At 47.3% G+C, this 12,645-nt stretch overlaps 2 protein-coding genes across 2 annotated transcripts; one reads left to right on the forward strand and one right to left on the reverse strand.

Moving 5' to 3' along the window:
- The first annotated feature begins 1,768 nt into the window (after window positions 1–1,768).
- LOC133924159 (cytochrome P450 77A4-like) lies at window positions 1,769–3,881 on the forward strand. The gene has a single exon (XM_062369576.1). The coding sequence runs from the start codon at window positions 1,868–1,870 to the stop codon at window positions 3,539–3,541; it is 1,674 nt and encodes a 557-aa protein (XP_062225560.1). The 5' UTR covers window positions 1,769–1,867; the 3' UTR covers window positions 3,542–3,881.
- A 4,201-nt stretch (window positions 3,882–8,082) lies between these two features.
- Window positions 8,083–9,637, reverse strand: LOC133924161 (uncharacterized). Its single transcript, XM_062369577.1, has 4 exons — window positions 9,502–9,637; window positions 8,834–8,957; window positions 8,613–8,693; window positions 8,083–8,487 (listed from the first exon to the last, which is right to left on the reverse strand). Exons 2-4 carry the CDS (start codon window positions 8,930–8,932, stop codon window positions 8,413–8,415), a joined length of 255 nt encoding a protein of 84 aa, XP_062225561.1. The 5' UTR covers window positions 8,933–8,957; window positions 9,502–9,637; the 3' UTR covers window positions 8,083–8,412.
- Window positions 9,638–12,645: the final 3,008 nt, after the last annotated feature.

Here is a 12,645-nt window from a genome sequence, read left to right on the forward strand (position 1 = left end):
CGAGCCAGCAGGTTATTCACCCCTACGTCTACGCAGTCGGGCAACTTCCATACAACCGTTAGTGAAAGGAGAATTGAAGTGATGGTAAAGGGAGTGGAGTGGGCGAAAGTGAATATCTTAGGTATGTTACGACGTGTTATCCAACTGCTTTTAGTTTTCGCTAGTCAAATTGGTTGACACGCGACTTAAGATATTTTTCCGGTACTGAAGGACTGTTGGTGAATCGACTGGAAATCCTCCGTTACTGTCGATGCTCACGAACCTTTCTTTATCATGTAGCCGTCACCCTGTCTCTCTCTTTCTCATGCGACACAACCACAACATAATTTCAACCTCACTGAACCGATGTTAACTAATCCGATGTTATCAAACTATTTATTTGTCTCCCCTGTGCCACAGGCATCACAGAGCCGTTGTTCCTTTGCCACTCGCACCAGTGGCGCCCCAGCTATCTCACTGAGCAAACCTACTATCTTCGACATCTCTTTAAGTTTGTAAGAACATTTAAAAGTATAGGAGTTGCTAATTTTCAATTGAGTGAAAATAAGAGTATGTTTCACTCGACAACAGCAACCATTGGATGAAGATCTAAGAAAAAAATTGATTCACAAGTGAATAATATTTTTCTATAGTAAAAATATATATAATTTTCTTGTGTATGCCATATAAATATTCGTTACTAAGTACAAATCAAAAGAAAAATGTATGATTGGACGATCAAACGGACAACATGTTGAGTGAAACAAAATACTGATTTCAGTCGATTGAAGCCTAGTAAATCTGTAAAAATATAAGGTAGAGTCTCATCTACCTTCTGCCTTATAAAACTCGGGAGCACATTCCAAACCCTGAAACCCCTTTTGAACCCTAACTGGCGAAGAGAAGCTCGCTACCACGTTCAAATTCTCGTCGACTGTCGATTGACATGTAGCAAATGTACAACGTAGTAGTGGTAACAAAATTGAGAATCAGGTAATGTACTAATGTTACAATGGAAGAACTTTGACCCGTTAATCGCCAAAAACAAAGGTTTGGCAGGTTGTTTTCAAAATGGTCTATCACAAAATGGTTTGATTTCTCGACACAAACCAAAGTTTTGCGGGTCCAGCCTTTTAGCCTCATGAATATGCACGTACACGGAATTGCTAAATGACACCCCACTAAAATTGTTAGAATTAATCAATCCAATTTCTTAGGTTTGTTTAATCTACATTATAATTAGTTCACAGATTCAACTCCATCTTTAGCAGAGCTCCAATGACGTTTATGTCGGAGTTTCACCAGGTTAGCTAGGGTTCGATCGAGTTCACCATACTTAATCCTAGATATTACATGGCCGAAAATTTTTGAGTGGCGAAGGCAGCGGCGCCATCATCGGCCATAGGTGAGTAGGAAGGCAGCGGGTAGTGGAAGCCATGAGGGTGATGAGACCCCTAGATATAAGAAAGTTTGTAACTAGGCAGGTTGCCATAGACGAGGAAGGAGGGTGCTAAGAATGTGATGGGCGAGTCTCCCTGAATTAGCGGCGCGTCATGTCCAGTGGTAGCAGTATATACACCTAGAAACCGCGATGGCTCGATTACCGTGACTCCGTGAGCAGTTGCACCGGCCGGTTCAGCACGACGTAGTAGATCGCGACCCCGAGCCGAGCAGCTGGCGTAGAGTAGCTACTGCAGTCGGTCAGCTGTGCCGGCGATCGCCATTGAATGCCCCAACCACATTTTCCACCTCCCATTTACTCCCGCGCCTCCGCTCCAGGCTCCAGCCAGACACCTTCCCCACTCCCACAGCCCCGGCCTATCACTGCACCCCACCGGAGTGCTATATGTAGTGGCGGCTTACGCGCACTGATTGTTCCAACTAACTCATGCTCGTTAGCTCACCTCGTCAAGGGCTCGCATTTATCACGTCCACTTCCATGTCCATGCAACAGCCGACGCGCGGCGGGGGCGCCATCCTTCCCGCCGCGATGCCAGCGCCGGCGGACTCGTCGTTCTTGCTGCTCGCCTTCACGGCCGCCGTGGCGACCGCCGCGCTGATCGTCGCGGTTGATTTTGCTAGGTACAACAGGAGGCACAGGGGGCTGAGGCTCCCGCCGGGCCCGCCCGGGTGGCCCGTCGTCGGGAACCTCTTCCAGGTCGCCTTCTCCGGGAAGCTCTTCATCCACTACATCCGCGACCTGCGCCAGGAGTATGGGCCCATCCTGACCCTGCGCATGGGGGAGCGCACGCTCGTCATCATCAGCAGCGCCGAGCTCGTGCACGAGGCGCTCGTCGAGAAGGGCCAGGAGTTCGCCAACCGGCCCCGGGAGAGCACCACGCGCAACATCTTCTCCTCCAACAAGTTCACCGTCAACTCTGCGGTGTACGGACCTGAGTGGCGGTCGCTGCGCCGGAACATGGTGTCCGGGATGCTCAGCACGTCTCGGCTCAGGGAGTTCCGCCACACCAGGATGCGCGCCATGGACAGGTTCGTGGCGCGGATGCGCTCCGAGGCTGCGGCGTCGCCCGACGGCGCGTCAGTGTGGGTGCTCCGGAACGCGCGCTTCGCAGTGTTCTGCATCTTGCTAGACATGACATTCGGGCTGCTCGACCTCGACGAGGAGCACATCGTGCACATCGACGCCGTCTTGAAGCGCGTGGTGCTCGCCGTCGGTATGAACATGGACGACTACCTCCCGTTCCTCCGCCCCTTCTTCTGGCGGAGGCAGCGCCGCGCGCTCGCCGTCCGCCGCGACCAGATCGACACCCTGCTCCCGCTCATCAACAGGCGCCGCGCCATCCTCCGCGACATGCAGCGCTCGCCGCCCGACAACAACGTCGCCGCGCCCTTCTCGTACCTCGACTCCGTGCTTGACCTCCGCATCGAGGGCCGCGACGCCGTGCCCAGCGACGACGAGCTGGTCACCCTCTGCTCGGAGATGATAAACGGCGGCACCGACACCACGGCCACCGCGATCGAGTGGGCTATGGCGCGCATCGTGGACAACCCATCCATCCAGGCCCGGCTCTACGAGGAGATCATGCAGCAGGTCGGCGACGCGAGGCCGGTCGACGACAAGGACACCGACTTAATGCCGTACCTCCAGGCCTTCGTGAAGGAGCTCCTCCGGAAGCACCCGCCTACGTACTTCGCGCTCTCCCACGCCGCCGTCCAGCCGGGGAGCAAGCTCGCCGGCTACGACGTGCCCACGGACGCGAACCTGGACATCTTCCTCCCTACCATCTCGGAGGACCCGAAGCTGTGGGACCGGCCGACGGAGTTCGACCCGGACAGGTTCCTGTCCGGAGGCGAGAAGGCGGACATGACGGGGTCAGCGGGGATCCGGATGATTCCGTTCAGCGCAGGGCGGAGGATCTGCCCGGGGCTGGCCATGGGGACGACACACATCGCGCTGATGGTGGCGCGGATGGTGCAGGCGTTCGAGTGGCGCGCTCACCCGTCGCAGCAGCCGCTGGACTTCAAGGACAAGGTGGAGTTCACGGTGGTGATGGACCGGCCGCTGCTCGCCGCGGTGAAGGCCCGGAACCTCTCGTTCTGATCGAATGCGTGCATGGGTGTGCATGCATGTGCATGTCAGCGTGGCAGCACGACGTCGTTCGTACGTGCGCACGTAGGTCGGCATGCACGCATGCACACGGTCATGGACACCAGCGCTGCATGCCGTCTTGCTTTCCGTTCAGCACGCAAGCGACGTGCACGCGGGTACTAGCTAGCTACTCCTACTTCCAGTCATCGTTCGTTGGTTATGAACATCCATGTCTGTGCGTGTCTAAATGTGTGTATGATCGATGTAGCATACACGATAAATGCTACACGTTTTCATGTGTGTATGTAGTAGTGGTGGTGGTTTATTATATACGGAGTATAAGAATGGATTTTTCGTGTAGTAGCTTTTCGCATGCATGCGTCGGTCGACCATATGCACGTTCCTGATTGTTCTCTTGATGCTATCCTGCCTGGATACGGGTATGCTACATGGCTCGTGCCTCGTGGCATTGTGTTCGTGCATTGCACATGCATGGACTTTTGTGCCGGGCCGTATACTTTTCAGCTACTCGCGTCAATGCAAGTCACCACTACAACAGAAATAATCATTTGAATCAGATTATCTGTGTCGATTAAGATAAAGACAGTACTAATAAAGTATCAGTGTCGGTTCATAACTTCTCGTGCTTGATGAAGCATCAGTGCCGATTCGTAACTCAACATCAATACCGATTCTTGATATAAACCAACATTGATACTATCAGTGCTAGGTTTTAATTCAAACCGACAATGATGGGAGGACTAGACCTAAAATTTTCATTGAATCCGTTTTTCCTCACCCTCACGTTCGCTCACATCTGTTGATTTTTACTAAGTCCCAACACGTTCGTGGTTCGCCCTCAGCCCCTCACTTCCTCTCTCTCCCTCACCTCCGTCCTCTGCATGCGCGAGGTGACTTCCTACCTGTGCGCCGCTGGCCACCTCCGCCCGCCTTGGTCGGCGCCAATTCGCCCGCCTGTTCCCCTCCAGATCTCACCGAATCCAGGCCGCCCCACACTGGGTCACCTAGGCCCCACCTCGCCATGCCACGCCATTAGCTCCTCCACCTGCCTCGATTGGACGTCATTGTCTCCTCTGCTTGCCTCGGCTGGTGCTGGCTTGCCCGCTTGGTCCCCTCCGGATCCGATCGGATCCAGGCCGCCCTGCGCCAGGCCACCCAGGCCTCGCCTCGCCTTAGCGCGTGGTTGGACATGCCTCGCCCAGCCTTGGAACGTGGTTGGTTCCTTTCCCCGCCTCCATCGCCACTCATTGTCGTCACTGGCGCTCGCGGACGCCAAGCGATCTAGCCACGCCCAACACCTCTGCACCTTCAGCTCCTCCGCCCACGCACTCTTCTAGATGTTGCAAAATTGGATTTGTTTCTGTCCCCATTCGATTGTGTTGTGAAATTAATCCCCTTTGTCTCTCCTTGTTTAGGATTACTGATGGGATTGGATAAGCGGAGTATGGCTATGGATGCGCTAGCGTCGATGCAAATGTTTGTTTACGTAAATGTTTATGATTATTGATGGGATTCTTCTCATTTAGGATTACTGATCTGTGCAATTGTTTGTGCAAGTGTTTGAGATAATCGGAACTCATATGTGCAAGTGTTTGTGATAATCAACTCATCTGTGCAATTGTTTATGCAAATATTTGTGCAAGTGTTTGTGATAATTGGAACTCATCTGTGCAAGTGCATCCGATTTGTGTTTGAAATATATTTTGCTTTGAGAACCGGCACTGATACTCATTTTTGGTAGATTTTTTTTTCGTTTTCTTAAAAATAGCAACATTGCTAATTAAACTTATGAACCGACACTGATAGTGAACTCATTTCTGATAGATTTTTTTTCATTTTTTTGTTATGGATTATCAGTGTCGAGTAATCAGTGCTGATTTAAAAATCGACATTGATAGCTTTTTTAACTAGTATTGATGACCTTTTTTTATAGTGCACCTAAGATAATTATAGTGATCCTGACCTTTCTTTCGGTAACTAGGTAAATATTGAATTGTATTTGATACACTGAACTTTACTGTGTTTGAGGATAAGAAAATGGATTTTACTAGCAATTAATCAGTTGTCTAAAATTCAATAAATTCTCAATTGATTTCCTCACCAACGGATCATGGAGGAGATTTGTGCCCTGACATATCTGTTGTCCTCCTCACGCGATGGGTGCCGTCACGACACCCTGGATTTTCATCCTAGGGCTGATAAATCAATTGTGAATTTGCACATTTTCAGTTAACTGAATCCAAAACAGAACCATTAGAAAAATGAAGACCATATATATTATTTGTGAACTCACCGAAGTAGGTAGGTAGGCAGTAATATATATTTTTAAGTAAAAGGTAGTTGAATACCTTATATTTTCAGGTAGCTACTAATCTCTCCTGCTAACTGAATTTGCAACCTGCGACGACCCTACCAAATCAATCAACTTATCACGAACAAGATACATATCCACATTGGACGACCTTCTATGTTTATATATCTGGTAGTTTCAAACTTGTAGCGTAAGACAACTCCCATACGTGGCAGCCAGCCATGTATCGTCGCTATCAGCATCATAACACGGTCAGTACTCACTACTCACTAACAAAGGTCGGAAGCTGGAAGAACAAGCTAGCCACGATTCAATGCTAGCCATCTCTGCTACCAACCATATTTTCAAGCAACCACATTGAGCTGAAAAATTCCTAACAGTAGCAACACATTGGCACGGTGCGTGCACCTCTTAAATAAGGTTGATGTAGGCCACCAGCAGTGTTGAAATTATCCCGGGACATACAACGAATCAGGAATCAGAGCCGGCCCTGCTTCTTAATTCGGCTGATATAAAAACAGTTTATGGACTAACATCGCACCAACTTTCTCTGCGTCTTCGAATGGAGGGAGGCAAGCTGGCGCCGAGTCTAGGTGATTGGGGTAGGGGGTAAGGAAAACGCTAACAATGTAACACCATCTCAGTATCATCATGGCGGAATAGGACAGTACGGGACAGGAGATGGCCGTAGGCGTGTCTGGATCGATATGTATCGTTGAACGACTTCGAGGTGCAATTGTGAAAACTGCGATTAATTTGCGTTGGTACGCACATAGAGAAAAGTACTGGTCGTACTGGTACCACTTTGCAGGGCATGATGGCATAAAAACGGATCACGTCTGAGCTTTGCAGCTTCAGCAGCAAGCAGATGTACCTGAAATCTGTGGTACGTACAGTAAATTTTGAGTATGCTTATAACCAAGTCCACGGTAATAAATTGGTAAAAATCTAAAATTAAACAACATATATGATTGTATTTATCGAAATAGATAATATATTATTATATTTATAATTTTAGTATCCGTATTCGATACCTTATTTATCTAAAATTGTCTTTTGGTACACTATATATCGAAAAAACATGAGCCTGACTATAATCAGCACATGAGGTGCCGAATATAGCACTGTAGCTCATATTTAACACATCATATAAAAAAAATTAGATGTATTCGGTATATGAGATGCCGAATATGGGCTATAGTGTTCGATGACGATGGACGGGCAGGAGCAGCAGCCGGCGACACGATGACGTTGCGGGAGCAGGGGACCAGCCTAGACGATTAGGCCGTTATTATTGGGCGCCCACCTACACCCACCGACGAAAAGCTACATCCACACTCGACCCAAACAGTAATCAAGTTTTCGATCGACAACCCCTAGCTAATTTTAAACTCGGCTCATCCCATCAGATCTAAAATCCACAGTAACCCAACCCGTCCCGACCGTTGCGGGTCCTATTTAGAACACCATCTCACCCCCAAAGTACGCACAGTGATCATAACACCTGTCCGGCCGGCACTCATTCACAACAACTTGGTCCCATGGCTTGGACCTCTGTGCGCACCAGTTAACCGTAATCATGCAGTCTCTGTCTCATAATCTACCTTCCAGCATCATACTAGTACCATGATCCAGGACCAGCTACGTACCTGCATCTGACAGCAAGTGGCATCATTTCACAGAGCTTTGTTGAATGTTGGTGCTCTAGAACCATGGCCCTCTTAGCTATCTAGTCCGAGGGAGCAAGTTGTCATCTACTACATCAAAGCAGTAAATTAACTTCATTCTGAGCACCAACCAACCAACCAGTAAACGTGAGCTGCGATCTAACCAGAATTTGAGGATCAATGATTGATCTCGTTGGTTTAATGATTCAAAGACGAAGTGAAGGCTTTGTCAAGGTGCCATTAATCCCAGAACAGGAAGTTAAGATGGACATGCAAGAACAGTGGTGCGTACTGGTCCTTCAAATCAGAGGCCGTGCAAAACCGCTCTGTAATGTGTACCGCTATGTACTTCTGGCAAATGCTGGATCATAGGATTGCTCACATTGATCCCTCTCATCAGTCTCTCACCGATCGATTACCTGAAATGGCCAACAGTAGCCCCCTGAAAATGCTCTCATTGTATGCAACTTGTTCGGAATCAGAAGCTATGCCCTGACGAATGGTTTCAGAGGGCCCTTGTTGCCAAAGCAGATGACCTCAACAACAATAACAGGTTAACAACAACAGTAAGTCAGTAACGGAGGTGTTGTTTGCGTTACACCGACAACACAAAAGGAACGGGAGAACAGCACTGAATAAACACTAGCCCTAGTGTCCACACACACACCATCCTTCCCTTTTTCAGCCTTGTTCCATCATCTCAGTTTTACTCGACAGCGACAGTGCAACAAGACCCAATAATAAACCAACGAAAAGAAAATAAATGAAAAAAAAATCACACGTGAAATCATCAGCTACAAGCAACAACTTGAACATGTCACGAATCCATGGCGCAGAGGTTACAGGAGAGCAATCAAGTTCTCGAAGCAAACATCAATTGGCGTCTAGTAGAGTGAGTCGACTGTCTTGTTGAGCTCTTCCAGCTTCTTCATCCGCATCCTCTCGCTTTCGCTCACCAGCTGCATCGATCACGGAGATGCAGACCATGAGCAAGTTTTCAATGTTTCAGAAGTTACATAATCAAGAGCTGATTACAGTGATCTATGAGTTTTCATTAAAGAGAGGGCGTGACTACGCTAATTACCTCTATTAGCCTGTTGACTAGCAACGCTTTCTCTTTGCTCTTCTCGTTGTACGCCTCCAGGATCTCTTTGTATTCCTTCTCCTTTTTACAGTCCAAACCAGACAAATGCACGTGTCAACTTATAAACTTCTTAAAACACAACGTATCAAGTTATAAATCGCTCTGAGATATCTCAATCATCATGTACTGGCTAATCTGTGCCAGGCGTAGTGTGCCTTCACCTTCTTGACGCAGCTCTTGCCGAGAGGCTTGAGCTGACGGTTCACCGTGTCTATCCTCTTCCGTATCGATTCCACCTCCTTCCGCGTTGGATCCGCCATCCCTTCCAGCTCCTAACAAGGAAAACTACGGGGTTTGAGAGTGTGTTCCCGCAAAATTTCGATAATATTCCGACATGAATCGGAGTGCGGGTACGTGAATCTCATCAACCAATATGGTTGGCTGGTAATTAGAACCTCTAGTTGTGTTGAACTTCAGTAAATCCTACTGTACTATTTGGAACAGGTAGAAGTTTTTTTTTGTTCCTTTAAAAATTAAACTATTTCCTATGAAATTCATGTGCTCCCAATAGGACCCAACTAGATGTTGTCAGTGTTAGCTAAACACCTGTCTAATTTTTTTTTACTGAATCGGATATTCTTAATCCAAGTTGAATTCTTACACATATGTCGTATTTCGAGTTATATTTCGTATATCTAAATTTTCTTCGCCAAATCGATCACTTAAATCTGGGTTGGATTCTGACGCTAATACCCGTGTCCAGGCAACACGGGAGAACATCGTTGGTTCTGTTCCGTACGTGTAGTTCTATACAGACCGCGCATTCAGATGGAGGCAGACATGACAGTTGACATGGTAGGACTCCGGAGGAAGAGGTAGCTGACTTTACCTGCCTGATGAAGGTGAGGCGCTTGGACTCCTCCTCGACGCGGCCGAGGTGCGCGAACACCTTCTCCCGGACCTCCATCTTCCTCCTCTCAATCTGCTCCTCCTTGGCCTTGAACACCGACAGCGCCGACCTCGACGACCCCTCCCCATCGTAAGGAACACCAGATTTCTTTGTCTCCCGGACGATTTCCTCCATTTCCTGTATCACCCTATGATCACCCAACTTTACAACCATTTTGGGTAAGTTCCTTAGGTTTCTCATGGCAAGAATACATGATTTGGTTGGTCGATTTTGAGTTTGGAGCTTAGGTTATGAAGTTATGGTGTTCTTGAGCTTTGGGGTGAATTAAAGAATTTTGATGGAATTGAGTTAGGAATTGAGTTGCTAGGTTGATGAGTGAATTCTAGACCCCATGAACTATCCCAAATATGTTCCTCTTTGGCTTGGAGAGGCTCCCAAATCAAACCGGCTGTTCTGGAGCCACCCGAAGTATTCAGATCAATCCGGAAGATCCGGGCGACCCCAGTCGAAAAGGACAGAGAACCCCCTCCCGGAGACTCCAGTACCTGGAGTATCCGGATCAACCCGGAGTATCCGGGTGGTCCCAACCGAAGATGATAGAGGACCCCCGCCCGGAGAGTCACCTGGAGACTCCGGAACCCAGAGTGTTCGGCCCAACCAAGATAATCCGGATTTACTGTTCATCAGAGGTTTTTCCTGTTTGTCTACCTTTGCTGATAGCTTGTAAAATTCATAGTTAATTCATACGAGCTCCAAAAATTATGAAACCAATTTTGTTGGCTTCATAATAACTTTCTCTACCTGTTAAAAATGTCTCCAGATATTAAATAGTTAATTAAATTTCTAAAATTAATTAATTATGTTGAGGATTCATTAATTCACCATTAATTATCTACAAATCCAAAATTAGCGAAACCAATTTTGTTAGTCTCCTTATGACTTGTTCTAGCTACGAATAACATTTTTATGCTTTATATGGTATATTTTATGGCAATTCATCATATGTATATTGTAGCATGCATTATTCTATTTTACTCATGCTCATCATTGCATGCGCTCTTCTTTAGTGAACAAAGAGCCGGAGCAGGAGACGCCTGTGGTTGAAAACGACACCAAATTACCGGTTTTTTGCGAGTGTTGTTTGTGTAATTATAGACAGTCACCGAAGCAATAAGGCAAGCAACTAAGCATATTGCACCTTTGTTCAATTGAATGAAGTCTAAAATTGATAAACTATGCTTATGTATGTTTTCATGTGTCGAGTCGAGATCGGGTACAAGTGGGTAGATCCTATGTTGAATGCATTACTTCTACCATGAATTGTTGTTCATTCTTTCCTTGTCGCCTTGAGTATGTTGTTGGTGTCTAGATTACAAGTTAAATCGAAATGCTTAGTAATGCATAGGTCATTCGGTAGAAGTCGAGTGATGAATTATTTCACCGTTCGCGAGCACATACGTTATTTACTTTCGTAATGATCACAATATTGGATATGGGTTGATGATGGTTGTATGAGTGGTGAGTATGAGACGAGACGTGGGCGGTGCTAGGAGGTGTTTATCCTGCCTGGATGTGGGGTTCTCCTGGGTAGGTCGGAAGAGGAAACCGGACACCGTAGACCGCTTGCGTCGTTTAAGCATCGATCGTCGGTGTAGTCGGCTTTAGCACTTACCGTACTTACCACATACCGATCTAATGGTAAGATGAGCCGAATACTTTTGTAGTTGTAGTCATTTGGGGTCTGAACATCGACGGTATGAGCGGACGGGTTTGTAGTGGTACTAGTTTGCTCCTAGAGTAGTTTTAGTACCGTCGCACCGAGCGATGCATGTTTCAAATGATCGGGGCTTATCGGGAAAGGTTGACACGAGTACCTCTTGTGTGCATTTTAGCGGGTGGCACAAGCCGTATAGTCCTTGTGTCGTATGGATCCAGGAGTATCCCCTGCAGGGTGTAAAAATATTTCGAAATGCGCGCTCTCGGTCATGAGCATGCTTCTGTCAATCTGCATCGGTCTTAGAATTTTCGCTTGTGGTTGATGGTTAGATATGTGGGAGATGGTTGAGTTGGTCTTTGTTACATGTATATTCATAATGGTTTTAATTATTTATATTCAGTTGGTTAAGTTAGTTGCCCACACATTTATGTCCAGGTTGCTTACCGCTTATGTTTAATTTAACCATATGGTTTTTCCTTGCTACTGGCTCAATGCATAATTCTTGAAGTCGAGCTATGTATATGTGCTCTATATGGTTTAAGTCTTACGAGTATCTTCGTACACATGCCTGCGTTTTCAGGTGCTGCTGGTGAGGGAGAGCCGGTGTTTGGCTACTTCGTACCTGCCGATCAGGGTGGCGGGCAAGAGTAGTGCATCCTACTCTCGGAGGTCGTGCTTTTAGGGTGGAGACTAAGGACATGTGGCTTCACTCTCTTTGTTGTATAGGTTTATATTTTCGTTGTGTAAATGTTGTTACCTTTTGATGTAAATTGTTGGAAATGGTTACATGTTAAAGACTTTAATATAACTTTAATTACTTGCTCTTTCTTAAGTTATGTTGTGATACTAAATGTTGGAAGGCATGTGTTTCAATCTTGGACACAAAACACGTGTCGGGACTACTCGGATAATATTTTGATTAATCAACGATGTTGTGATTATGAATGATGATTCTCCTGTTAATTAATTAGATTATTATTTGGACGGTTCCTCACAATGGTGCTACGTGAGGGAGGGCGGCGGCAGGAGTGGAGAGCGGAGGGCAGCGGTGGGCGGGTGGGAGCAGCAGGCGGCGACACGATGGCGTTGCGGGAGCGGGGGCGGCTAGGCTGGCTGGGTCAGCCTGGAGGATTGGGTCGTTATTATTAGGCGCCCACCTACACCCGCTGACAAAAAGCTGCATCCACGCTCGATCCAAACAGTAATCGAGTTTTTGATCCACAACCCCCGCGTAGCTAATTTTGAACTTGATCCGTCCCATCAGATCTAAAATCCACAGTAACCCAACCCGTCCCGACCGTTGCGGGTCCTGCTTAGAACACCATCTCACCCCCAAAGTACGCACAGTGATCATAACACCTGTCCGGCCGGCACTCATTCACAACAATTTGGTCCCATGGCTTGGA

Source organism: Phragmites australis, chromosome 7 (genome assembly GCF_958298935.1).
Source record: "Phragmites australis chromosome 7, lpPhrAust1.1, whole genome shotgun sequence".
NCBI classification, from domain to species: Eukaryota; Viridiplantae; Streptophyta; class Magnoliopsida; order Poales; family Poaceae; genus Phragmites; species Phragmites australis.

Bases quoted from the DNA above. Each gene is read 5' to 3' on its own strand.
- LOC133924161 (XM_062369577.1), bottom strand. From the start codon at position 8,932: ATGGCGGATCCAACGCGGAAGGAGGTGGAATCGATACGGAAGAGGATA. The intron at 8,694-8,833 runs GTGAAGGCACAC...GACTGTAAAAAG, and splicing joins GCAAGAGCTGCGTCAAGAAG to GAGAAGGAATACAAAGAGAT. The intron at 8,488-8,612 runs GTAATTAGCGTA...TGATCGATGCAG, and splicing joins TAGTCAACAGGCTAATAGAG to CTGGTGAGCGAAAGCGAGAG.
- LOC133924159 (XM_062369576.1), top strand. From the start codon at position 1,868: ATGCTCGTTAGCTCACCTCGTCAAGGGCTCGCATTTATCACGTCCACT.